This window comes from Grampus griseus, assembly GCF_964374135.1.
Source record: "Grampus griseus genome assembly, chromosome: 21".
NCBI lineage: Eukaryota > Metazoa > Chordata > Mammalia > Artiodactyla > Delphinidae > Grampus > Grampus griseus.
The window spans coordinates 5,569,734-5,596,005 of record NC_139015.1 but is presented as its reverse complement, the minus strand read 5'-3'; the positions used below and the strand labels follow the sequence as shown (position 1 = coordinate 5,596,005).

At 41.2% G+C, this 26,272-nt stretch overlaps 1 protein-coding gene across 2 annotated transcripts in view; it reads right to left on the bottom strand.

The window, feature by feature from the left end:
- Positions 1–548: 548 nt before the first annotated feature.
- ASB5 (ankyrin repeat and SOCS box containing 5) overlaps positions 549–26,272 on the bottom strand; it is a 50,874-nt gene continuing 25,150 nt past the window's right edge. Inside the window, exons 1-7 of one of the 2 annotated variants that reach the window (XM_082680359.1) lie at positions 21,993–22,211; positions 9,198–9,277; positions 6,437–6,544; positions 5,361–5,511; positions 5,058–5,192; positions 2,884–3,075; positions 549–1,877 (exon numbers count right to left, since the gene is read on the bottom strand). In XM_082680359.1, coding sequence (XP_082536485.1) covers positions 1,750–1,877; positions 2,884–3,075; positions 5,058–5,192; positions 5,361–5,511; positions 6,437–6,544; positions 9,198–9,277; positions 21,993–22,116 — 918 coding nt within the window. In that variant the 5' untranslated portion in view covers positions 22,117–22,211 and the 3' untranslated portion in view covers positions 549–1,749. Of the gene's footprint in view, positions 1,878–2,883; positions 3,076–5,057; positions 5,193–5,360; positions 5,512–6,436; positions 6,545–9,197; positions 9,278–21,992; positions 22,212–26,272 lie in introns of those variants that run through there. The other variant, XM_082680358.1, reaches the window with a different exon arrangement.

Below are 26,272 nucleotides of genomic sequence, written 5' to 3'. Positions count from 1 at the left end.
GAGGGATGCCCTGCATTACTCTTATACTCCAAGATGACCTCTAGCTCAGGGAAAATGCTAGTAGAAAACTGTTTTATAAAAGCAGTTTTAATACATAATTATACTTAATAGGGTTCCTCTATAATAAAACAACAGTTAAATGCATATTCTTCTGAGGATACTACAAATTTATTAAACTGAGATATTTTGGAAAACAGACTAAGTTAAAAGTCTCTACCCACATAGAAGACATTTTTTAAACAAACATGCTACAGCCTTATTTCTACTTTCGAAAATCTAAAATGATTTTTTAAAAATGCAAATCTTAGTAACTTTGGGGTTACATACAATAATAGTTTATTTCCCATGGGTCTCTGAAAGTCAAACAAGAACTAAGTTACTAGGCCCCTGGGTCGTCAAAATATTTTATCAAAATTTGATAAATTTATAATATACAACTCATCAAAATATTTTCTTCTAGTTTACACAGTGTTATAAGTATCTTGATTATCTTATTTCTAAATCCATAATAAACTCAAATATAGTCTAAATTACAAAGAAGGCACAAAGGCTTTTTAAAAATTTTTATTTAATTTTTTAAGTTATGTTTTACATCGCACTCAAGTACAGTTAAGCAGAAGAGAATACACCCCTTTAGGGGACACCGCTACACTAATACCTTCTGGCGTACCGCATTCCCTTGCAGTACAGTCTATGCAGAACCCTTGCTTTGTGTAAGAAGGGTTAGGAACACCACAATGAAGGTCCACAGATAGCGTACATTTTCTGAGTTTTCTACATTTGCTAAGTGATACCCCCTTGTCCCTTTCTTTGAAAACCCCACAAGTTAAGGCATTTTTCTTCTTCTATTTTCTACAGCCTTGGACTGCCCTGACCCCTGAAGTGTGACCCGGGGCCTCTTTATCAACTAGATATGAAGTTCATTTTCCTGGGTCCAGGTATCACCAGCTATCAGCAGTCTCTGAACTGGGGGAAGGCTGGAGTGATACGTGTAAAGGCACAGAAGGGAAACCTTGAGAGGCCACCCTTGAGAAGGAGAGGGTCTTCAGATGGTTTGAGCAGGTGTGTAATGTTCCAAAGTTCTCAGGGTGAGAGGGCAGTAGCGACCATTTTAGTCCTACCAGTTTCTGAAATAGGTCCATTTAAAGCGGTGAAGTGACCAGTGGGATCTTTGCAGGGAAGGGGCAATTTATCCTTTCTTTACGGAATTAATCATTACAATGACAAGTGTACATCTAACAGGGTGGGTTTCCTGAATGAGAGTCAACTTTATTTCAAAAAGGTTATGACTTACTCTTTTCTAAACCATACTCCTATTTCGTATTAATATAAAAAATACAGAGATAGTCAATTACAGAGGCCAAAATTTAAAAGCTAACACATTATTTGAAAAATATAGACCTTTAAAAATATAATATACAAATACTTTTAGTAAGGGTTCACATTTTTCTGTTTCATTCTAAAAATGAAATGGTGAATTTCTCATTTTTTTCTAAATCAACAAAGGGATATATGGGAATAGCTAGTAATATATAGATATTTTAAACATACTATAGTTCAAAAACAGTAAAAATGCATAAAACAATAGTATGTACTAGTACACTTTAACTAAAATTGCTATTTCACTTCTGCTCTGGGGTGTTCTCATAGCTCTTTCCCCTATCTTTAGCATATTTTAGTATGAAATATACACTATGCAGATGAAATAGAAATTTTTGATTTTCAAACATTTAGAATTATTTTACTGCCTTATCGATACTGTAAGAAATTCTGCAATAATGTTGGCAGCTGGAGCTGTGGGATAAGGTGTAATCTTGGTCTTCCAATGTAGTTTCTGATACAGAGTCTGCAAAGTTGGCACAGAGAGCTTGGGGTAGCTGCAAAAGACATGAAAGTATTTGTTCATTAAAATCAAAATGGAGTTTTCTATGTTGTAACATGCATGAAATCAAACCACAAAAAACTACAGTGCTTTGCAGTAAACTAGAGGAGTATGACCATTATCCCAGGAAAATTTATATAAGCACTTGTAATGCTTTTATTTATAACACTTTATTATAATTGAGGTATAGTCTATGCCCATGCATGTTCTTTAAAACATTATAATCTTCAGGCTTATGAAATTATTGTTGCATGTCAACCTTCACAAAAACTTCTGCTTTTAGAAGGAGATATAAATCAAAAGCCCCAAGAAGTGTTATGCACTAAAAGGGGAATTTTTTAAATTTTTTTTTCTCAGATTAGGTTTACTATTTAAGACATAGCAAGTTTTACTACAGTGTCTGGACCAGGCTTTAGAATTTCTGTTTTAGAACAAAAAGACTTCATGATTATGTTTCTATAACACGTTATAGATAATGCATGCCCTTATAAAATGGGGCATGTTTCCAAATATTTATTAAAATATTAAACAGAATTACATATTGTTTATTGTCAAAAGAAACACTATGTTTAACTTAACCAAATGAACATAGAATCTAGGTAAGATGAGCACAAAGGAAATCAAGATGATCCCTTCTTTACAGGTGGAGCCCAAGGTCAAAAATTACCTTCTTTCAAAAAATATTCCAAATGTTATGCCATTGTTATTTTATTTTTATTTTTTTGCGGTACGCGGGCCTCTCACTGCTGTGGCCTCTCCCGCTGCGGAGCACAGGCTCCGGACGCGCAGGCTCAGCGGCCATGGCTCACGGGCGCAGCCGCTCCGCGGCATATGGGATCTTCCCGGACCGGGGCACGAAGCCGTGTCCCCTGCATCGGCAGGCGGACTCTCAACCACTGCGCCACCAGGGAAGCCCCCATTATTTTACAACAAAAAGTCTTTAAATTTCATCTACTTCAGGCAAACAAAACTTTTTTAATGCCCACATGGGTTCTTCTTACCTTCATGCTGAAGCAGTAATCTTTCCACCAAACTGCTAGAGGTCGCTACGTCGACAGGTCTCAGAAGCTCTGTGTTTCTGGCATTGACGTCCGCTCCAAATTCTAGCAGTAAGTTTACAATTTCTGTACAGGACTGTTGAGCAGCAGCGTGTAATGGGGTATCCCAATATTTGCCTTTTTGTACGTCAGCGCCTACATGGAAATGAGGAATGATGGTAGATACAAACAGAGTTAGTTAGATGAGTCACTTAACCTCACCAAGGCGAGGCAGGTGTGTCAGCCACAAAGAGGGCCTCAACTCTTTCTGCAAGGAGTTCTTTATGTATAATATACATAAACATGCATATTTCATCTTAAAATGTGATACAGCTGGTTGCAGAATGCACACTTCTGTTAGATTCTCTAACATTTTTCTCTGTGCTTGAAAGATCTCATAATAAAAAAAATTTTTTTTTTAATTTTAAACAGTTCCCAAAGGAGTCATATTAATTAGTATTACAAAGAGCGCACAATTAGACTGACTCATATCCCTTTTCATCATCATGGATAGTTTTTAGGATTATTCAAGAGCTTATTGCTCTTATTCTTTTCATTTATTTTAAGGCAATAAAGTACTTTGGTTTCTTGGAAAACTCATGAATCTAGATAGGTGAGCTCTTTGGGTAAAATGTATATAGATTTTCTCCTTACTTCTCACTCATGTAGTTTAATTCAATAAATATATAAGGGCACTGAGCCTCTTAAACGGAAAGGCACACTATATTTCTGCATGCCAAGCAAGTTTTTAAATGCTTATATTAAAATACTCTTACAAGTTAAATTATCTATTACATAGTTGTTTTATCTTAGTGCAAGCCCCTGGTACACGGGGGTCATCATGTGCAATGAATACATACTGTTTAATACTGTAAACAATAATAATCCCATTTTCCAGGACATAAATAGTTACAACACCAAGACATGTCTATTAATAAAAATCCATCAAGTCCTTCTCATTTCTGTTGTCCGATACCATCGGTAAAACCAATGATGCTTATGAGAAGCAGTATATTTTAATAGTCCCTTTACGGCCCTCTTGCTACTGCCAAGTTTCAATAAATGTAATTGTTTTCAATATTTTCAAATCAAATGTAAAACAGTTAGTGGAAAAATGATATTCCATAGCAAAATCTCCATAGAGAAAGCATAAACTCTGTTGGTTATATCAGTTTTATGGGAGAACAGAGCCTGAGAATAACAATCGATCCACAGTTACTAACAATACTTTTCCAGTTTTTTTTAACCTAATATAAAATATTTGGAAAAGAATATTGCTAGCAAAGTAAAAGAAGGTGATAAAGAATAAACTCTTCTGTTATACAAATGTATGGGAGAATATAACCAGAAAATAACCATCTGTCAGCCGTTATTAGCAGAACTCACGTTTAAGACTCTTACTAGATGTAAAGGGATGCAGACGCTGCTTGAAGAAGTTTATAATTTTGCCAAGATGATGTGAGTAACGCAGAAAGGGATTACTAAAAATATATGTCCGTATATATCAGAGGCCAAATGAGTGTCATAGACAATAAAAACCATAGAAATCCGCTTACTAATTTTATATATATTTGAAGCACCTGCCACGTGAGAGGCATTGTGCTACGGAAAAGAGATGACGGGAAAAAAAAGACATAATTTATATCCTAAAAGGGCTCCCAGTTCTATAGTGGGAGAGATCACTATGGTCTCAAAAGATTAGGAGTAGTTTCTCAGGGGCTAAAGCTGAACCTTGAGGAATTGGTTTGTTTCAAGTAAGTGAAGAGGGATTAAGTCTTTTCAGGTAGATTACAAAGTCTGGGAAAGTCTTGGAAGAAAAGGTATCTAATCAGTTATAATCCCTAACATTTCTTTTGATGGGTTTGTTCACAGAGATAAACATACTTGGCACCATTATATTCACCCTTGAGGATTTTAATTTTATGACCTTTTATATGGCTTTTGGAGTTTTGAGGTGGAGTTACCATAAATGAGGTTCTTTTTATGGGTTTTATAGTTATATGTGAGAATGCTTAGAATAAGAACATTTTTAGCCATGCGATGTAATTTTTAAAGATGCTTATTTACAGAAATCAATAGGGAGCTGAATAATTGCTTGTGTGTACGAACAGAATGGAAGATGTTGTACAGAAAATTACCAGCGTAAAGAAGCTTCCGGATGCAGTGGAACTGCTGAGACATAGAAGCTACATACAGAGGGGTTCCCAGATGAGGAATGTCTTGATCAACATCTATGCCCCAGGATATGAGGATTTCCAGACATTCGTGGTGACCTGCCAACACAAAGTACAGGTGAGTTTATGTTTCCTGAATACCTGTTCCCCCCGCAAAACGTACACCTCCACCTAGGTTTCTCCCTGCAGTTATTTGCTATAAACAGGGCACCGCATGTTGCCAAAGGAGCTTTCTCCCCTTGTCACTTAAGCTGGGGTCACGGGTACCTTTGCTGGCGGCCTCGTGTGTAGGGGAAGGAAGACAGGACTCCTGCTGGGGTTTGGCACCATATTCCAGAAGCAGTTCTGTGCAGCTGGGGCTGCCTTGTGAGCACGCATTGAATAACGGGGTCACACCGTCTATGGTGATCGCATTTACCTAAACCAAACCAGAGCTCTGAGAATGAGAGTCACAGAATCATACAGCACTCGCTGTCAGGCATTTAAAAACAGGTACGTGACCTGGGAACAGATCATCGAGAACATGTGGCCAGTGAAGATGACAAAGGCTATTCAGCTCACACATATCCATAAGCAAAGCTTAAACACTACGAGGATAAATAGAAATACGATGTGGTAGGTAATCCACAGGAGTGGGGGCGCAACTAGGGGACTCATGAGAAAGAAAACACCGGAGGATCAAATACACAAAAATGGATTCAGCGCTTCCCTGGTGGCGCAGTGGTTGAGAGTCCGCCTGCCGATGCAGGGGACGCGGGTTCATGCCCCGGTCGGGGAAGATCCCACATGCCGCGGAGCGGCTGGGCCCGTGAGCCATGGCCGCTGAGCCTGCGCGTCTGGAGCCTGTGCTCCGCAGCGGGAGAGGCCGCAACAGGGAGAGTCCCGCGTACCGCAAAAAAAAAAAAAAAAAAAAAGGATTCAATGATTAGGTACTCTGTAATTAGGAAAAAAAGGTACAAATGTAATAGTGATGACAGTTGTGGTGGAGCCATTTTGCTCATGGCAGTTGAAATTGGAAATTCCATTTCTGAGAATTTATCTTAAAACGATCATTGAAAAGATGAGCAAACATTACAGGCATAACGATGCTCATCTACGGCTATTTCGAATCTCGAAAGCAGCCAATAGCCTGAAGAACACTCCGTATCCCGCAGCGCGCTACCCATTCCTCTGCAGTGACTGGAAAGCCCGCTTAGAGGGCAAGGGGGCGATTTGAGAGCTTTATTTTTGTTCTCCTATTTTTTGAAAACTACGAAGAAGGAAAGAGAAGCAAATTGAGCACTTTGCTTGATTCTCTCAGCCGGGTGATGTGGAAACGGCTAACGCTTCTCAGAGGCACTTACGTTGGCTCCAGCTTGCAGAAGTGTCCTGGCACAGGCCACGTGATCTCCAAGGCAGGCCTCGTGTAGCGGGGTGACGTGGTCTATGGTTACTGCATTGACATTATAGCCCTAAATGTGACATCAATAATTTTGAAATGTGAGCAGAACGTCAGAAAACATCCTCTCTCTAATTGTCATTAGAGGGCGATATCAAAGATCAGAGAATTGCAGGCACGTCAGGTTTTAGTTAGGAGGAACGGCCAGTTCAAATGCCCACAGCCAGTCGGCTGTCAGATCCCCTGAGTCAAACTGTTGTGACCATCCTATCTGCACCCCACGCTGCCTTACGTAGTGTGTCCAAAGGATTCTGAATGTTTTCTCTAAGTTCTGCTTCCTTAATGTTTTTTTTTTTTTGTCTTTATGAATTGTTTTGGCTGCTATTGCTATTTTGTCTTTTGTTTTGTAGAACTGAAGACTGTTTCTAGGCTGGATCGCCTGTTTTTTTTTTTTTTTTTTTTTTTTTTTGGATCGCCTGTTTTGATGGGGATATAAAATTTCAGGTCAGCCTAGACTGGGGTAAAAATAAATTGTCTTAAGTTGCTCCATGAATTTTTGTCACTAAATAGGTACGACTACGTAGGGGAGAAAAACCTTTTTTCTACTCTTCTAGGTTCTTTTGGCTGGTCTAATAATCAAATTGACATAAGACCAATGAACAGAAGAAAAACAAGTTTAATTTCATACGTATGGAGGCCCCATTAGGTATAGGACCTAGAAGTTGTCTGACGTAGGCTGTTTACGTAATTTTATAAACAAAGAATCAATTGTTTGTGAAGATTTGACGAGACAAAAGGATTTGGGCTTTTGGAGTAGCAACTTAAAAGTAAGTAAAGTTTGTTTATACAGCTTCCTCCACCCCAAGTTCGCCTTCCCTGGTGACAAGGATGCCCAGCATGGGGAGGACACCTCCCCTGGGAGCTTTGTTTCCCGATTTCAGGGGGACAAAGGAGAGGCAGAGTGTCCTTCTTTATACTGGCTGTTTCTCATATAGCTTTAATTCAAAATAATCAATATGCTATCTGGGTGTATTTTGGGGCAGACTGCTCTGAATCCCATCAACGAGATTGTATGTCAGCAGTTAAGAGGTCTGAATACAGAGTCAGTTAGATGTGGGTTTGAAGCTCCATAATGCAGTAATTATTTTAATTTGGACAACTACTCTAACGCTAAATTTTAGGGTTACCATGAGGATTAAATGAGATGATATATGCAAAGCAATAATGATTACAATGCCCAGCATATAGGAAATGTTTGATTTTATTTTATTATTCAATGAAAACTAAGTACAACTTAAAATATTTTTATTCCAATTAAACTAACGATATCAGACTAAAATAATCAAATATTGCTAGGATATGAGATTCCTAGCCTTCTTGCTATTTTTGGTAATTCATTGTCTATTGACAATCGTTCTAAGCAATATAATAGGAAGATTTTCATGACCAAACCCCCGTAACATCTTATAGATTACCATGCTCTGTGATAATACCAGAATGGACACGAAGAATCTTAAAATGAAGGCAAGAAAATAAATATCACCCCAAATCTCTGTCACTAGCAAGTGGCACTTTTTAAGATCCCTTAACTTATCCTTTGGGGGGTTTTGAATCGGCTAGCCCGCAGCCAGACTTGGAGAGCTCATTCCCCGCTGCTGCCCACTAAGGTGACCCGTGACAGAAGCTTCTGTGAAGGTCAAGATTCCGCCTCACAAAGCCTGGCTGGGGGCATCCTCTGACTCCTCTCGGCTGGCCTATCCATGGACATGAGCTACGTGTTGAGAAATATCCTAAGATTCCTCTCCTCTCCAAGAACTGCACGACCCTTTCAGGGAGGTTACCCTTTAGAAGTGAGTGACGTTTTTGCAGTTTTTATTGTATTTTTCATCAAGTCATGAGCAAACAACATAGTCACAGGGTTATCCCAGAACTGGAAGGCCACAGGGGGTACCTGCATCCTCACTGTACAGGTGAGAAAAAGAAGGCTCAGACAGGTTGTGATTCACCTCAGGTGCCAGCCTGGAATCCAAGTGCTCCAAGCCCCCGGCAACGCTGCTTAAAGTGGGTGACAGCCCTTCCTTCCCTTGGAGTCATCCGAGAAAATTCCTGTCTGCCTGATACTGGGAAGCACCAGGGCAAGGACTTCCAGATCTGGGTGTGCATTTAAATCATGCTGGCCAAGGCACAGTCCCTTCTACTTCAATAAGGAATCTGTGCTTTTCAGTTTTTCCTCAGGTGAGTCTGATGCACAGACAGGTGTAAAAATGATTGTTTTGTAGCTTTCATAGGCAAATCCCTGTAACATACTACAGATCACCATAATGTAAAAAAGACTGCTTAGGCATCCGGTCTGATCACCTCCTCTTGGATGTTTTATGACTGAACTAAGGCTGCAATTAGCTGTACACGTTGTGCTGAGTTAAGCATATTACAAATGTGTAATGAATAATACATACCTCCAAGTACTTCCTGCTTAAATATGACTATCAATGAACAAATATACGGTATGAGAAATCTGAAACAGTAAGACCTAAGACTACACCAAAATATTGAAAAAGAAGTTTTGGAGATAAGTGAGAAACTGTGAATTTGGCTAATAATATGAGTTAAAAAGACTAGTCAAATTTATTAAGCAATTTTATTATTTTGAGTTGAGTACTATTGGCAACGAACGTTCATGCGCTCATGGGACGAGGGCATATTTTAAACTACACGTTATATTTTACCTGCGATAATAATGTTCTCAGAGCAAGAAGACGACCTTGACTTGCCGCTTCATGAAGTGGTGACCGATCTGCCCAGGAACCTGCCGGAAAAGAAAGAAAACAAAAATCTGTGAGTCAGAGTAAACCCTGAGAGATACAGTTAATTCACGCGGAAGAGGCATTATTGAGGCTCCATGTTCAGTGAAGTGACCAGGATGATTCACCACGTCCCAGAAATTCCATGCTGATCTAAGGGACCCCGATGGGCAGTTTCCAAACCCAGAGGGCTGTGATGCATGTTCTGGAATAGGCCTAACCCAGACCTACTGTACCTTTTGCATTACCCTCCAAAGAAGAGAAGGATTAAAGTCACTAGATCTGCCCAGAAGCCCCCGTTTCATGGTTTTTCAGGCAGACCCCAGAAAAACAACTTTTTGCACCATCAGCAGGAACGGCAGCGGGCACACCGACCTCTCCCCACCCCTGCCCACCCTGCTGTCCCCCTGCTCTCTGCACCCCGACGGTGGCCTGCCCTCGGTGTGAGGGGCTGCAAGTGTCTCAAGGAGCTGAGCTCCAAGTCCTGAAACTGCAATTCGCCAGGCGGGTCCCAGAAAGGGGGTGTCACAAGCTGGGAGGGGCAGACTGTCGCTGGGGTTTTGGTTTAACTTTTTATTTTATATTGGAGTGTAGTTTCAGGTGTGCAGCAAAGTGACTCAGTTATACGTATACATGTATCTCTTCTCTTTCGAATTCTTTTCCCATTTAGGCTGTTACGTAATAGTGAGCCGAGTTCCCTGTGCTATACAATGGGTCCTTGTTGGTTACCCATGTTAAATACAGCGGTGTGTACATGTCAGTCCCAAACTCCCCAAGATCCCTCTCCGCCACCCTTCTCCCTGGTAACCATAAGTTCGTTCTCTGAGTCTGTTTTGTAAATAAGTTCATTTGTATCAGTTTTTTGAGATTCCGCATATAACTGATATCATACGATATTTCTCATCGGTGTCTGAAATGGTGCTGAGAGCACCAAGGGCTTGCTCGGGGTCACTGATTCTCCTTGTGCCAGCAGTGGACGGATGGAGGTACCAAAGCCTCCAACCGTGTGCCCTGGTGGATAAAGTCCTGACCTGTCATGTGCCCCGTGAGTGACCCCTCTTCTGACAAGCCTTTGGCCCCTCCCCATTAGGAAAATCAGTGCCCTCCCATGTAGAAGCCCCCTTTTCCTTCTCTCCCAGGCCCCTCTCAGCACCCAGCCAGCACCTGCCCATCCATCACCTGCCCCTCCCATCCCTCCCCCGCTGTGGTCCACCCAGGTGACTTTATAAGATACTGGGTTGGTGCACAGTGATTTTCTTGTAGGCAAGACCAGCATTGTCAGTTTTATTTAACAGACATGAGAGATCACCTTAGAGTGATTAAACACACAGACTATGCCAATCAGAAAAATACTCACTTACAGGGTATCATCGGCTGATAAAGTAAAGCAATGCTGACAAGACAGAACGTCTTCCCGATGTAATGTGACGGTTTGCGAATACCTGTCTCCTTGTCTACTACCCTTTTTGTGGGTCCATAGGATGCAATAAATATAAATAATTAAAAAAATAAACTGCTGATCAGTCCTAGTGCGATTTAAATAAAGTCACTTAGCTGTTGGTCAGAAACATAAATTTCATGAAAAGCATGCGTAAAGCTTGCTTATATAGGTCAGGAAACCACTTCATTATTCCTACACTTCGTATCTTTGAAGATGCCCAGACATATACCTATGCTTCTGTATGATGGTCTTACAGTAGAACTTTGCCACAAGTGAGGTCCAAACAGTTCCACTGGCTAAAATGTGGGACAGATATCACAAGGTTAATGAAATGACCCAGTGAACCCAGTATAGAGGGCAGAAGTCAACTGACAACCATCAGTCTTTTTATATCCCATGATATTATGGGGGATTATTGAAAATACGAATCTTTCTTTTCCTTACGGCTAATTTTCGAGTGACGGAAATCACAGCTGACGTTGAATAGTGTTTACTACATGTGTGATACTGGTCTAAGCAGTGTGTATGAATCTCATTTCGTTCTCACAGCTCTTTGAGGTACATTAATTAATAATAATGTATTAATAAATAATTAATATTTCTGTTTTAAAGTTGAGGAAATGAGAGCTGTAGAAGAAATGAAAACATTTAAAACGAGTCACATAGTCTAACTGCAGAGCTGATGCTCCTATAGTTCCAACTGCACTGCCGTTGTTTCGCCTTCCCATCAAGCAGTATTTCCTGCTTGCCCAGAAGATTAATAAAGCCAACGTCCAGATCTTAGAATTCTCAACTGAACAAAGAGTTACTGTTACTAGTTTTTGTGTATTATTTCTTTCCAGTGGGCAACACTCCTGTACTTTATTAAAAGCAGAATTGAATTAATGCACCCCAGTAAATATGTGTTGATAGGACAAAATTTGGCAGCAAAATAGTAATTTATAAGAAATTGAAACATTATGTTCTCACCAAATAAAATGCAAAAGTCACCATCATAAATAATATTCTTTTGGCGAACAACTGTGTTTCAAGTTCCACCTACGAAGATAATATTCAATGCTTTAAAAATCATACACAACTTGATGGCAGTGTGAAACTCTAGAGGAGTTCAGAACATATCAGTTTTCATTGCGACTATTTAAATAAGAAAATTATAATATTAACTTTCCAAACAGACTGCATGTGTGAAACCTCTATATTCAGTTTAGTCAGCAGAGCAGTAGTAAATTGATAAGGTCTTAAGTAATCAACGCTTAAATATATGTTTGAAGTTAAATATTCATTTATAATATTTATAATGATCATGTGCTCCCTCCTGTATAATGGGTTAATAAATGTCATTATCCTTAATTTACCTCTGAAAGCTGTTTGCTGAATTGGACGATGCCGATTTGCTATCACCGCCTATTCTTCCGCTGTCACTGGCTAATGTAGCAATTAGCCAGATGTTGGGACTGGGAAAAGCCTATAGAAATGGCCCTTTGGATTCATTTTGGACTTATTTCTTTCTAGTACATCATGAAGACATGTAAGGGGCAGCAAAACTAACAATATTTGCAGCTGAGGGTACTAGGTATTCCTGTTTTGCATACAATTTATCCACCGAAACGACTGCGTTAGTCTTCTGAACCATTTCAGCATTGCTTGCAGATGTTCAAAAGAGAGAGAAAAGCAGGAAAAGGGCCATTTAGAAACCAGGCCACTCCAGGGCCAAAATAAAGAAATGCAAGTATTCGTTGAATTTACCATCCCGTCACAGCCCGGGCTCTCCCCCAAGACTGTCACATAGCTTTCTGTCCCCGCTGTCATCTTCTTGATCACCAAGACTTAAGTCCCTTAGAGTGGAAGAAGAAAAACTTTTGTAGGTGCATTTGCTGTTATCTCTCTTCCATATGACCTCACTGGCACGAACAAGGAGTTAAGTGTCACACAGTCTCCAGGAGAGGGCGGGTGGTGGTCAGTGAGAGAAGCACCGAGAACACACAGTGTCGGATGAGGGCTCCCTTGGCCCATCGGGCAGGGACCAGGCTTCCGAGAGCCACCGCCCTGCTACTTCCTGGGATGAACTCAGCTCTGCTCACCTGCCTTAAACAGGACCCCTGTTGCCTGTGGTGCCTTAAAGAAGGAGGTGGGCAGGAGAGGAGGAGAAGGAAATGGAAACCAGAAGGAAGTGAGAAACCGGGTGCGGGTCGGAGCCCAGAAGTTCACGCAGGAAAAAGACCGAGGGGCCGGGAAGGCCTGGCTTTGCAGCCCAGCTTGGGGCGGTGGTCTTCGGGAAGTACCTAACCCCTTTGCGAGTCAGATTGCCCATAAAATAGGAAAAACACTACCTATGAGACAGGATTGAGGGCAGACTAGCAATGAGCATGCCAAGTGCGTGCCTGCCATGTAAATGCACGAATAACACCTAGCGTTCTTCGTTAAATATGGACTGATCGACAGGGGACATTTTAATATGAATTTTAAGGAACAATCCTTTTTTCTCCAAAAGTAGGGAAACTCAAGCCATAGATAACAGCATCTATTGACCAAAATGATTGTCAGTGCTATCGACTTAATTAAATAAACCATATAAAGCGATTGAATGATTTATAAATGTTTTTAAGCCAACAGTCAACACTGCTGCTGTATGTTTCTTTCCTAAGTAAGGTATAAGAAATAAAGTCCTATCAGTCCAGTAAAGGAGTAATTTACTAGTAATTTACTAGTACATGCTTGAGGTCAATGAAAAAAAAAAGTTTTTGTTTTGAATTCTGCTTGCTTAACTCCCAAGCACCCCCCTCTCATTTTCTTCCTTCTAATTCCTCAGATGAATTTCTATAATTAATCTGGTAACATGTGAGAATCAAAGGATACATCACGCTCCAGTTTCCGCTCTGAACTAAATCTTCACCCCTCCCTGTTTCTCCCTTTCAATATCTGAAAGTTAGCAACTGCAAATTTCCATTCAAATGTGTTCAATATTAAATATCTTACCTTTCAACGCAGATATGCTTTATAGTAGAAAGATTTATAAGCTTTCTCAAGACCAAACAGAAGATAAACATCTTCATTTGCAGCAACTTTTTAACTTTACAATCTTGTTAGACTTTAAATTGGGTATCTAAGATTTTAAAAAAATGTTCAGTTTAACTCCTTAGGATAAATCATCCAGTGTGAAAATTGTTTTACAAAATACCTGTCACTTTCACCAGCTAATCTAATGTCTACGGTTACGGTCTCACTGCAGCAACAGTGGAGGTGACCGCCTATATTTAGAAACAACACGGGCTCCCAGGCATCTGGTATATCATTTACAGGGAGAGAGCCTGCCCTGTTCTGTAAACATCACCTTACCAGAGCAAAACATTTACGTTCTTAGGTATTTACAGATTGCTGGGGGTCTGTACCATACCTAAATCACCATCTCCCCACGGTACTTCAAGCCAGCCACTGTTGAGGTAAATCCAACTCATGTCGTTTTCCAATCAGCATTAACAACAGCCAAAAAATCACCTGCCACGTGCTAGCTCTGTTCGGCCATTTTATGGAGCTCTAAGCTCCTTGTAACATGACCTTTCACCTCCCAAAGGAAAAACAACTTTTGAAAAATCTGATTTCTTTTCAAAATTGCCTTTTCTTATTGCTCACTGCTCTTTGAGAAGCTGGCTGTTCCTAACTCATTTTGTTTTCTCCTCACAGTATGTGCTGTGCAATGAAATAAAAACATTACACTTAGATCTCTGCTCGGGGCTATGATGAAACCATTTCAGTTTTCAGAAAGTCTTTGCCTTCTCTCCATCCTGGTCCCATCCGCAGAAGTGGAAGCAAGACTCATAGGAAAGCAGACTTAGCAGTGGTGCAGATGGCACTCAGGGTTTGGGTCACACCCAGTTTCCCTCAGTGGTCCCGAACGGGAAAGCCAGGACAGTTATCACAAATAGGGGATTACAAGGAAAGGTGAAAAGCAATGACATCTTCATATATGAATCAGAGTGCAAAACGCTAATACACTTGACAGACTGTCGATCTTAAATCAACAGTCCTCCTCATGGTGGACCTCGATTTACCGTGAAGTTCAGAACCCATCACTTTCGCGGCCACTTTCTAGGACTCTGTATGCCGTTTTGCGTTATTTGTCTTAAAGAAGATCCGAAGATGTGGCTAAGCTTCAGGTTCAACAACATCTGACCCATCCCTATTCACAAGTTTATAAAACACTTTTAAAATCACCAGGGATGTACTGACCCTTACTGGGTACTTTCCTGTTTAGCAGATTAACAGAGCCACATAATCCTGGAGGACGTGGCTGATTAGTGGGGAAGTAACATGTTGCCAAAAGCCGTCTCTTCAGAGATTGAGACCGTCCTTGTCTTTCCATTCTCAGAACATGTGCTTGTCTTTCATTTCCTAAGAACAGTGCAAGTCCGGATCTGAAACCACCAGAGCGAGCTGTGCCTTGGGAACCCCAGGTATATGTACTGACTTGCACGGATGTGCCACTTGCTCTGACTGATTTCCTGTTCACGATCTAGGAGCCCCTCCTGATCTTATAAGAAGACAGGGTATGGGCCCGGACGGGAAAAAAAACCACAGATAAGTGAAAACATCGCTGTGGTTTATCTCAAGAAAAAAGACTAGATTTTCAACAAAGTGAAGATAGTGGTTTCCCCCATGAATATCCAAAATCAAGAGAGAAGGTTCAGAGTCCAGCACAGACACTAGTTATGGGAGCTTTGGTCGTTGTTTAAGCTTCTGAACCTCAGATTTCTCAACCATAAAGGGAAGGATAATTCTATCTCCATCACAGGGCCGTAATGAACGTGAAAGTACTTAGCACGTTTGTACTAAACACGTTTCAAATATGACAAACCTAATTCTATATAAACAGGTACCTCCGTATATCTGTCCCATGAGCTTTTCACTACATCTTCTCAACAGGAGATAGAGCAGTTTACCTTGTTTAAGATAACAAAGCTTTAGCTCACCTTATTCCTCTTACATATACCTGTAGGAGATATAAGTGGGTAGGAAATGGTCACAATTCAGAGACAATCATCACATGCACAGGGATAGCGCTCCCAACTAGAGCTCTTCCCTGGACTCCCCTACACACTTTAGTGACACATTACAGAACTGACTTGACCTTCACGTAGATATTTTGATGGCATCTCAAGACATTTCTAAAAGCAAATTCATCACCTTTCTCTCAAAACCAGCCATTCCTTTTTGCTTCTCGATTGCTTTCAACGGTGTTAGCTTTCCTCCTGTCACCCAGCACTAATAATATGGTCTTCAACTTAAGTACAGCAGTTTTCAGGGGAACTTCATATGTACTGACTATTTCCTGTGCTTTTTTTGCAGGGAGGCAGTTATTATTAAACAAGGTACTTCTTCGTAGTACTTTTATTTTTCACGGATCCTCATTGCAAGCTCTTGCATCAATCTACGCTCACTCTTGGGGGGATCTCTTCTAGTCCCACTGATAAAAATATTATCGACATGGTGATCATCCCAAATTTATATCTCCAGACCAGCTCTCTCCTCTAAATTCAAGACGTGTATTTCCAGCTGGCTCTTCAACGTCTCCGCTTAGATATCTAAACAGACAATACAACTTAACATGCCCCAGACTGAACTCTGGCTGTGGTCCTCCCAAATCTCCTATCAGTAAATGGCAACTCCATCATCCAGGTACCTCAAGACCCAAAGCCTTAGTGTGAGCCTGAATTTGTCTCTATTTCTCACACCCCACAGGCAAACACCAATAAGTCCGTTGGCCTTGGCCATTCAAATATAACCCAGCTTCGACTATTATCTCATAACCTCCACTGCTACTACCCTAGTCCGAGCCACCATAACCCTCGCCTGACTCACTGCAAAAGCCTCCTGACTGGTCTGTGTGTTTCCACCCATGCGCTTCCAACAGTCTGTCCGAAACACGAGGATCTCTGTAAAGTCAGAAAGATGCCGATGGCTTCCTTGCTCACCCACAGTAAACTCCAAGGGACTTATGACCTACAAGGATGTGTCCACACGTCCTCTGTGTCCGTGGTCCTAGTTCAGCCACCCTGAACAAACAGACCATCTGTGCTTCTGTCGACTCTGCCTGCGGGGCTTCTTTCTGAGATACACACATGGCGTATCGCTGACTCCTGCTCTCCGCTGGAAGCGCCTCGTGGGACAGCCCTTCCTTGACTGTGAGAATGTCCTCTCCGGCCCCTCTCCAGCACTCTTTCTGTCTCACTTCCCTGCTGTGTCTTTCTTCATAGCGCTTATTACCAGATCTTAGAAATGCAGTTTGCTCACTGCCGTATGCCCAGTACCTGCCACGTTAGTGACATCTATTGATGGGTGAATGTGCACAGTCGTGTGAGCTGTAGAGGCTCTTCAGAGCTGGGGTGCTCTGGCTCCTAAATTCATTGGTTCTTGAACTGTGCCAGGCCTCTTGCTGTCCCCATCAATGGGCCCTGAGAGTACTTCCTTAAGCAATAATCTTGTGCCTCACGTTCATCCGCCATTTATTCATTCATTAAATGGTGATTCACCTACCAGGCAATTCTGACCCTTCTGGGTGCTGGAGACACACAGAGATGAATGAAGTACGGTCTGCAACCTCCTGAATTCAGTTTGGACTCTACCCTTCCAGATGGTTTTCCTGACACCAGTCTCTATCTCACCAATCGTGCCTGAATGCTGCCACAGAATTAAACTTCCAAAAGCGCTAGAGTTCTGGCTAGCTAGCCCATAGAGTGCCTTTTGGGAAATTGAAAACAGCGCCCCTCTCCTGGGGCAGCGAAGCCCCCCTGCTCTGGGCACAATGCTCCATCTTCACAGCAGCACGTGGCTGCCCTGAAAACCCCTCTGGAATCTTGTCGTTCTCAGGCTCAAAAACGTTACTGCCCCCTGTCCCCCACTGAATATAGTCTAACATTCTGATCCTGGAAGTAAAGGGTACCTACAATATGGATTAGATCTTCCCCTTTGTTTTATGTTCTACCACTGACCTTCACATACCCTCATTTAAGCTAAACTGGACGGTTGTGCATGTTCCCCCAAACAATTTCTTGTCCTTCCTTTTTCTATCCTCTTCCCCCCAACTCAATTCTTTTTCATATCGCAGAGTGACTTGTTGAGGTGTATCTGTGCTTTGCTTCTTGTTTTTCCTGCCCTGCTTCCAGGGGCTGGTTAAGTCCAACTAGAAGTGGCTTGAAGATAGCTTCTCTTAAGTGAAGAGTTAGGCTCCTGGGTGGGTGGGTGGGAGGGGGGAGGTACCTTAGGGTGAGAAGGAGAGAGAAAAGAAGAGGAAGAAGAATAAAGAGGGGGGAGGGGCTTGTGAGGAACGAGGAGAGATAGGAATAGACAGAGGGAGAGGCAGAGAGCAAGAGACAGAGTGTACTGTGCTGGCCCTGCGTGAGGGCAGGAACCCAGGTCCACGCCCTGGCTGCACCCGAGCGCTGATAAGACACAGGAACCAGATGGGCCCTAAGCTCCTGTGTCCCCACCTTCAGGACAGAGTTACACGCTTTAGTCTGGCGTGGAGGCAGCTGAGTTGCTGGACCTTTTTCAAGGGATACAAGGGGCTTGAACAATGGGTTCATCGGGGGAAGCGCGTGGGCTGAAGGCCGGCTGTGCCTCCCTCATGGGGCTGGATTCAGCTCCAGCCTCTGCGCCAGGTCTAAGGGAGAGGATGTCAGGAGATGTGGCTGCAAAGACGGCATCCCAAGGAAGCTTGGGGGATGGAGTTTGAGGCCAGATTTAATCCGGAAGCTACAGAAGGCTGCCGTTTTCGACCACGTCAGCTCCTGGAGTCAGATTCTTTCTCCCTAGACTAGAACGGGCTTCTCCCTAAGCTCCATCCCGCCCGTCTTGCAAAACCCAGCTCACAAGCTTCCTCCTCCCAAAATCCCGCGGATAGCCCCAACAAGAGTGCCCCATTCTCCTCCTGTAATCCTCTGCTCCTTCCAACACGGCTAGTACAGAGTCTGCAAACTCGGATTTTCTTAAATCAGTCTCACTCACCGCTGTTCTACTTCGGGCTTTTTCTGCTTTCTCAGACATAATCACATTGATCCTCACAAGAACCCTGTCTGAGAGGCCATGGGGAGCTGTGTAGTGGGGTTAAAGAACGGTCTGTGCAGGAAGGAATGTCTAGACTGGACCTCTGACTACCACATATTTGCTAATGCAACTCGGTAAATTTCTTTAAATTTCAGTTTGCTCATCTATAAAATGGGGGCGATAATATCTACATTTTCTAGTTGTTGTAAGGGTCAATGGGCCCCATGTGAGAAGTGTTTGACACAAAGCATGCCCTTAATAAAACTTGCTAAAACTTAATAAAATTATTATTTTCATTGTATGGAGATTCAAAGTGCTATGGACGGAATGTGTCACCCCAAAGTTACCATGTTGAAACCCTAGTGCCCAATGTGATGGTGTTATGAGATGGAGACTTTGGGAGGTGCTTAAGCCATGAGGGTGGAGCCCTCACGTATGGGATCAGTGCCTTACAGAAGGGGCTCCAGAGAGATCCTCAGCCCCCTCACCATGTGGGGACACAGTGAGAAGGTGCTAGCAATGGGCCAGGAAGAGGGTCTTCATGAGAACATGACCATGCAGGCACTCGGTCTGGGACTTCCAGGCTCCAGGACTGACAGAGATAAATTTCTGTTGTTGATAAACTACCCTATTTGTGGTATTTTGTTATGACAGCCTGAATGGATTAAAACAGGACTGAATTGTGTGCCCCAAATTTCTAAGTTGAAGCCTTCACATTCAATGTGTGTTTGGAGATAGGGCTGTAGGAGGTAATTGGGTTAAATCAGGTCATGAGGATGGGGCCCTAATCCGATAGGGTTGGTGGCCTTATAGAAAAAGAAAGATCTCTCTGTCTCTGTCTCTGTCTCTCTTCCATGATCAGGCACAGTGAGAAGGTGGCTGTCTAAAGCCAGGAAAAGAGCGCTCACCGAAGTCTGACCATGCTGGCATCTTGAGCTTGGACTTTCCAGCCCCTAGACTGTGAGAAAATAAATTTCTGTTCTTTAAGCCACCCAGTCTATGGTATTTTGTTATGGCAGCCTGGGCAGACTAAGACAGAGATTAAATGATTTGCCTCAAGTTATAATCAGTAACTGACAAAGCGGGAAACACATTTGGTTCTTTGGAATGTTCAATGCAATTTTATGATACAACAGTTTCTCTTCAACCCCAGAACTTATAGTGTACTGTGTGGGCTGTTAATCCATAATGAGCCCATAAGAAATATTATAACTAACTAACTAATTCAACAAGCAAAGAGTTACCTCCTGAGAGTGAAAAGAACTGTGGAATTCTGTTTTCTACATTTTCATATAATAATAATAATAATAATGTATATTTGAAGTAGTAGCAACAATATAGCAATACAGCAACAATAGCTGTATTCTTATCTAATTATAAAAGTGGTACGTTAAATAGGACAATAAATACATTGTAAAACACACAAAAAATCATAATGCCATTTTCCAAATATAACCATTACAAACATTTGTTGTACATCCTTCCCAACTTTTTTTCTAAATTTACAATTTTTAATCAAGATGCAACCATACTACTCATATTGCTTTTAACCTTTTGTTTTCATTTATAGATATCACATGGTCATTGTTCCACTGCACAAAATATAATTTTATAATATTTTAAATGATATAAATTAGTCATTTAAAATATTGTAGAATTGTATGTCATTGTATAGGTACACTATTATTTACTTAGTTAATCCCCTACTAAATGATGTTTAGGTGGCTTTTAGTTTGGAGGAATCAACATTATTTCTTATCTTTGTGAATGTGTCTAATTATCTTCTTAGGGTAAATTCTTAAAATTTCTATACATGTCATCAAATTACCCCCAGCAAGACTGGACCTATTTACATTCTCATTAACAGGCTGGAAAAATTTGAATTAAATCTAATGAATGTTTGCCAAGACATTTTCCTTTTTTTTAAATTGAAGCATGGACCATTTCTTGTTTTGTTCTATTTTCAATATATTTAAGCTGTGTCAAAGAGGACTGTCTAAAACTACATCTCCTTTACAGAAAATTAGATTTTTAACATAATTTTAAAGCTTATTTTCAACTTCTCCTGGAGTCTATCTTCAGTGAAGGCGTGTGAGGCCCATCCAGGTGAATGAGTTTACTTAGTTTTAAATTTTTTACCACCGTGTCCAACTCTGTTGCTCATAACTCTGGTCAAGCACATATTTAGATAACTGACTCTTCACGTAGGAAATGGCAGAATAATCTTTCTACGATAATTGCCTGCACTCCTCCTGGATCTTTAAAGAGTCTGAGAATGATGAGACTATTATTACTGCTTCCCTGCAGCTGGCACAGTGCCCAGAACATAGTAAGTACTCAATAAACACTTGTTGAATCATTAACTTGTCTTTGTAGTCACCCGCTTTTTATCTATGCTAATTTGTTCTTAATCTTTACTGACAATCTTAATGTTAAAGAGAAATTAAAAGGAAATGTACTTTGGGGTCAGGGGTGAGGGGGAAGAATCAAGTTGCTTTCTCGGTCTTTTAAAGGAATGACAGTGTTTTATCCTCCTTAAAAATTTGTTTTGCATGTTTTCTAAATTTATAACAATTTCTAAATAATATTCATCAGGCCCCAACCATTATATAGTAAATACAGCTCTTACACTGTGGGGAGTAGGGGGTCACTTTTATGTCTAAACCTGTATTTCCAACCTTTAAGTCTATCATCGACCATATTGATGTTCTACAAAAGTTGACACTTATTCTTTCAAAAAAGAATCTCCTTACACAGCTGCTTTTTGGTACTGTGCTTATTCTCCTCGATAGCTTTCCTATGTTTCCAGTATTAAAATTAAAAGCTTCACGCCAGGGTGCTTTAGGGAAGTGGTTCTATTCATTTTTTTTGCCTACATCACCCTCCTACTTTATAGTTCAATTTAAATGATTCGAAATTTCCAGATTTAGTTGCTTGGCAACAGTCTTTTCCTGCTTAATAGCAGCTTTCCTTGCTCCCACATCAACTTAGAAACACCTGCTGACCCAGAAAGGTAAACAACCCAGTGTTTACTGCACAGTCATAAGGAAGAGTCCACGGGTGCATTTTCCACACGCTAAAAGGTGAAGATACAGTGCAGCCCTTTGCCATGCCATACGTTTACATGTCAGAGTCCGCATTCTGGAAAGCACCCACAGCTTCAAGTTAGTATTTGCAAAAACAGGTCAATATCGTTTATTTCAGGACACCAACAGACTTGCAATGGCTGCTCTACTAACCTTGACTGGTCAGAATACTCCAGCTAGCTTTTCGCTCAGAAGAGCATCCTTCTACACTCGCTAGCCTTCTTTTCGGGAGGGTCTGCTTAATGCAGTTCCCTTCAACAGCACTGTCTGTGGGCATAGTGGGGACGACGTTTCTGCCCAGACAACCAGATGTCACAGTGCAAGGGCTCCAGCCAGAACAAAAAGGTCAGCGGCTGGATTTCTAACTACTTCTTCCCTTCCCTTTGGGCTTTCACAGAGATTCCTGCGTGCTGACTGGAGGATGGCCTCCACATTGAACTCTATTCAGAAACACGGGGAGCAGGGCCGGTAGGGGTGGGACTGGGTCAGAAAGGCAGTAGCTTTTCTATTTTTAAAGTGGAAACTCGGCTGCTGCCAGCTGAGTATTTAACTACCTGAGTGACACAGAAAGTAAAAACGTGTTAAATTGCCTTTGCTAGTCGGAAACAGAATAGAAACAGCCCTGTCTTTAAAACATGAGAGCCTATTTGAAATATCTATCGATACGAATCAATCCAAAGTAGAATCGCCTGTCGATGATAGCAATAAACACCGTTGCAGCCAGAAAGCTCAATCGTGGCCGGTGACCAGAGAGCCTTGTCTCCTCCATTCTCAGAAATAAATAGTGTGTGTGCCTTAGGGTCAGCTGGTAGCTAGCTCATGTTTTCATCTTGTAAGGATCTAAGTTTAGAATTGGCTTCCGTACAGAATCACAGTCTTCCTATTAATATAGGCATAGCTCTCCATTGTGATTTTTTCTGGAGGTCATTTCTAGACCAAAAGACGTCAGCAGTCAATTTAAGTACAGCTGAGAGTTTTCACCCTAAAAGGCAGAGGAAAGGGTAGCTGGAGAGAAGAGAGGAAAAACCAAACACGTGCCTGGTATTGTTTGCTGGTGCGTAAAACTGAACTGGGAACGTGGTCCACGACTGAGTCAAGAGCAGTGGCTGAACCATGACAGGGCACCAGGGATTAACTGAGCTGGTGATCCTGTTACATGGTATTAACCTACTGAGATTGGTCTAGAGGAAAAATGGTCACAGATTCTATTATCTATATTTTTCAATCACTCTTACCAGGGTCTACCTTCTGTTGGTATACACAGAAAAAAAAATTATTGGGGGTACTGCCTTCTTATAACAAGCTGAGTAAGAGAAGAAAACATCTCATGAGTAAGATAAGTTCCCGTGTTCATATCTGCTGTTGCATTTCATTGCCAATATTTACTTCAAAGTTATCACGAATGAATACCGGGAATATCTTTTCCTTATCTTGGATTGATTTCTAATCCTTGGAACTATGTGACCTGGTGCAAATAGCACAATGATAACTCAGTTTCCTTTTCTATAAAATGAGGAGCTTGGAGAAGATGGTTGTTTTCTGGCTCTAGCGTTCTTTGATTCAGAGTCTAGGACTAACATGAAAGGGCAGGGTGGTATGTGAGCTTTGGGCATATTATATCACCACAAAGGAGGCCAGACACTCCCAGTAAACCTGGAACTCGGGGTACACTTAGCCGAGGCTATTTGTACGGGGGAAACATTCCTAGGTGGTGAGAAAACCTTAAAGGTAGTCCAGGAAGGGGCTTATGGAGTCCAGCATATTTACAGGAGCCAATTTTCATGAACCACTGGCTCTCTGCCCTCACTGGTACCCATAAGGGGAGTGCAAGGACCTACACGAGCCACACAGTGAAAGTAAATACTAATTTTTGTTTCTAAAAGAAACTTCAATTTTAAACTTTTGAATTTTTGGCTTTGCACTTTTCTTTTGTTATTGTAAAATAAACATGGGATGCTTTCTTATAAGAATTGGGACATTTTTGGTCTTAACAATCTTGGACCTCTGGTCTTCTAATGGCCTCTTCCTATGTCTGTCTCCTACACTATGTCGTGTACTCTGAGTACATACACCTGTTATTCAACAGGTCCACCACTGCACCTCTTACAATGGGCAGTGAAAAACTTATTAGTTTAAAATGTAGCTTGCAAATGGAATTCCCAAGAATACTTTAAGAAGGCTTTCTATAGTCCATGGGGGGTAATAAGCGAATTTCCAGTGCAGCGGGGGGAAAAGAAGCCATTGCATTTGACCATAACCACATACTTAGTTAACTGAGGTGTGTGTGGCCTGCAGAACACATAAATTTTAAATACATCAAAAGTATAAGTAGTTTTCTAAAGTGACTCTATGGAATTGAAAGAAAATGTTTCAGTTTATTTACTGGAGAAAATAAGGGACGAAAGATTGCATCGATTATGCACAGCTGTATGATTTCATTAAAATATGCACAGTGAAGTGAATATGTTTGGCACAGAATCATTTAAACGCTGGGTATCTATGATTGTATAAATAAGAACTCATGGTGAAATCTCCAGACATATAGAAGCATCTAGCATCTTGCCTAGTGTAAATAAAAAAGTGGATTAGATCAATTGCGGGATATCATCGGGCTCTGCGAGTAGGCAGAAGTTTTAAAGAAAGCAGTATTGATAAAACAATAAGGAAAAAAAGAAAAATTATTTCACAGAAGATAATGAACTCTAAACATGACTCAGAAAAAGTATCTGAGATAGATTACAGATTGGAGATGGCATGCTATTACTACCCACAAAGGCTAAAATGAAGTTTGAACCCTTGTAAGAAGGACATGGGAAATGAAACAGGGTAATTCTATTCCCAGGAGCCATTCTATTCCCGTTTTAACAACGTTAGCGTATCTGAAAACATGGGGATCTATGTTTAGTCTGGTTGCCAATCCTCAGTGATAAAGTGATACTAAAGTTGCAAAAGCTTCGAAGAAGGGCACTGGAAATCATCGGAGAGACAGAGCACTTCTACAGGAGAGAAACCTTATTACTTTTAGATACTTCAAAATGGAAAGTTGACATCTAAGAGGGAATTTGATCGAAATCTACATAATCATACAAGTCACCGGTGTGAATAAACTTTTCAAGACATTCTGAAATACTAGGAAGTTAGATCATGTTCTGACAGTTTTAAAAGCTAAATTTGGGACACAAATGTAAACTCTTAAATAGACATTTCTCCAAAGAAGACATACAGATGGCCAAGAGGCGCATGAAAAGATGCTCAACATCACTAATTATTAGAGAAATGCAAATCAAAACTACAATGAGGTATCACCTCACACCAGTCAGAATGGCCATCATCAGAAAATCTACAAACAACAAATGCTGGAGAGGGTGTGGAGAAAAGGGAACCCTCTTGCACGTTGGTGGGAATGTAAATTGATACAGCCACTATGGAGAACAATATGGAGCTTCCTTAAAAGACTGAAAATAGAACTACCATACGACCCAGCAATCTCACTACTGGGCACATACCCTGAGAAAACCATAATTCAAAAAGACACATGCACCCCAATGTTCACTGCAGCACTATTTACAATAGCCAGGACATGGAAGCAACCTAAATGCCCATCAACAGAGGAATGGATAAAGAAGATGTGGCACATATATACAATGGAATATTACTCAGCCATAAAAAGGAACGAAACTGGGTCATTTGTAGAGACGTGGATGGACCTAGAGACTGTCATACAGAATGAAGTAAGTCAGAAAAAGAAGAACAAATATCATATATTAACACATGTATGTGGAATCTAGAAAAATGGTAGAGAAGAACCAGTTTGCAAGGCAGAAATAGAGACACAGAGGCAGAGAACAAACGTATGCACACCAAGGGGGGAAAACTTGGTGGGGGAGAGAGGGATGAATTGGGAGGTTGGGATTGACATGTATACACTAATATGTATAAAATAGATAACTCATAAGAACCTGCTGTATAAAAAATTAAATTAAATTAGATTTTTAAAAAGTAAACTCTTTTTATTTATTTATTTTTAGTTTACACAGTAACAAAGTGCAGGAGCTCATTGCCCTGGAAAGGTGGTATTTAGGTGAACTAATGAGTGAATAACCCATAGGTGAAGGTTTTTAAGGGTGTGTGCCTGAGGTGGGGGACTTGATCATGGAGTCCCTCCACTGTCAGAAAAAGAAGATCAAGATGAACAGACTCTTGCTTGGATCTGGGTTGGCACCTTCCCCCATTATGACCATGGAATATTTCCGACATATATGCCATCCACCACCCAGTTTAACAGTTACCAGCTGATGCTGAGTCTTGTTTCATATACAGCCTACCCACATCTCTCCCCACCCCTATTCCTATGATTATTTTGAAGCAAACCTCATCATATTGTTCCACCCATAAATATTTCAGTACAGACCTCTAAAAGATGCAGACTCAAG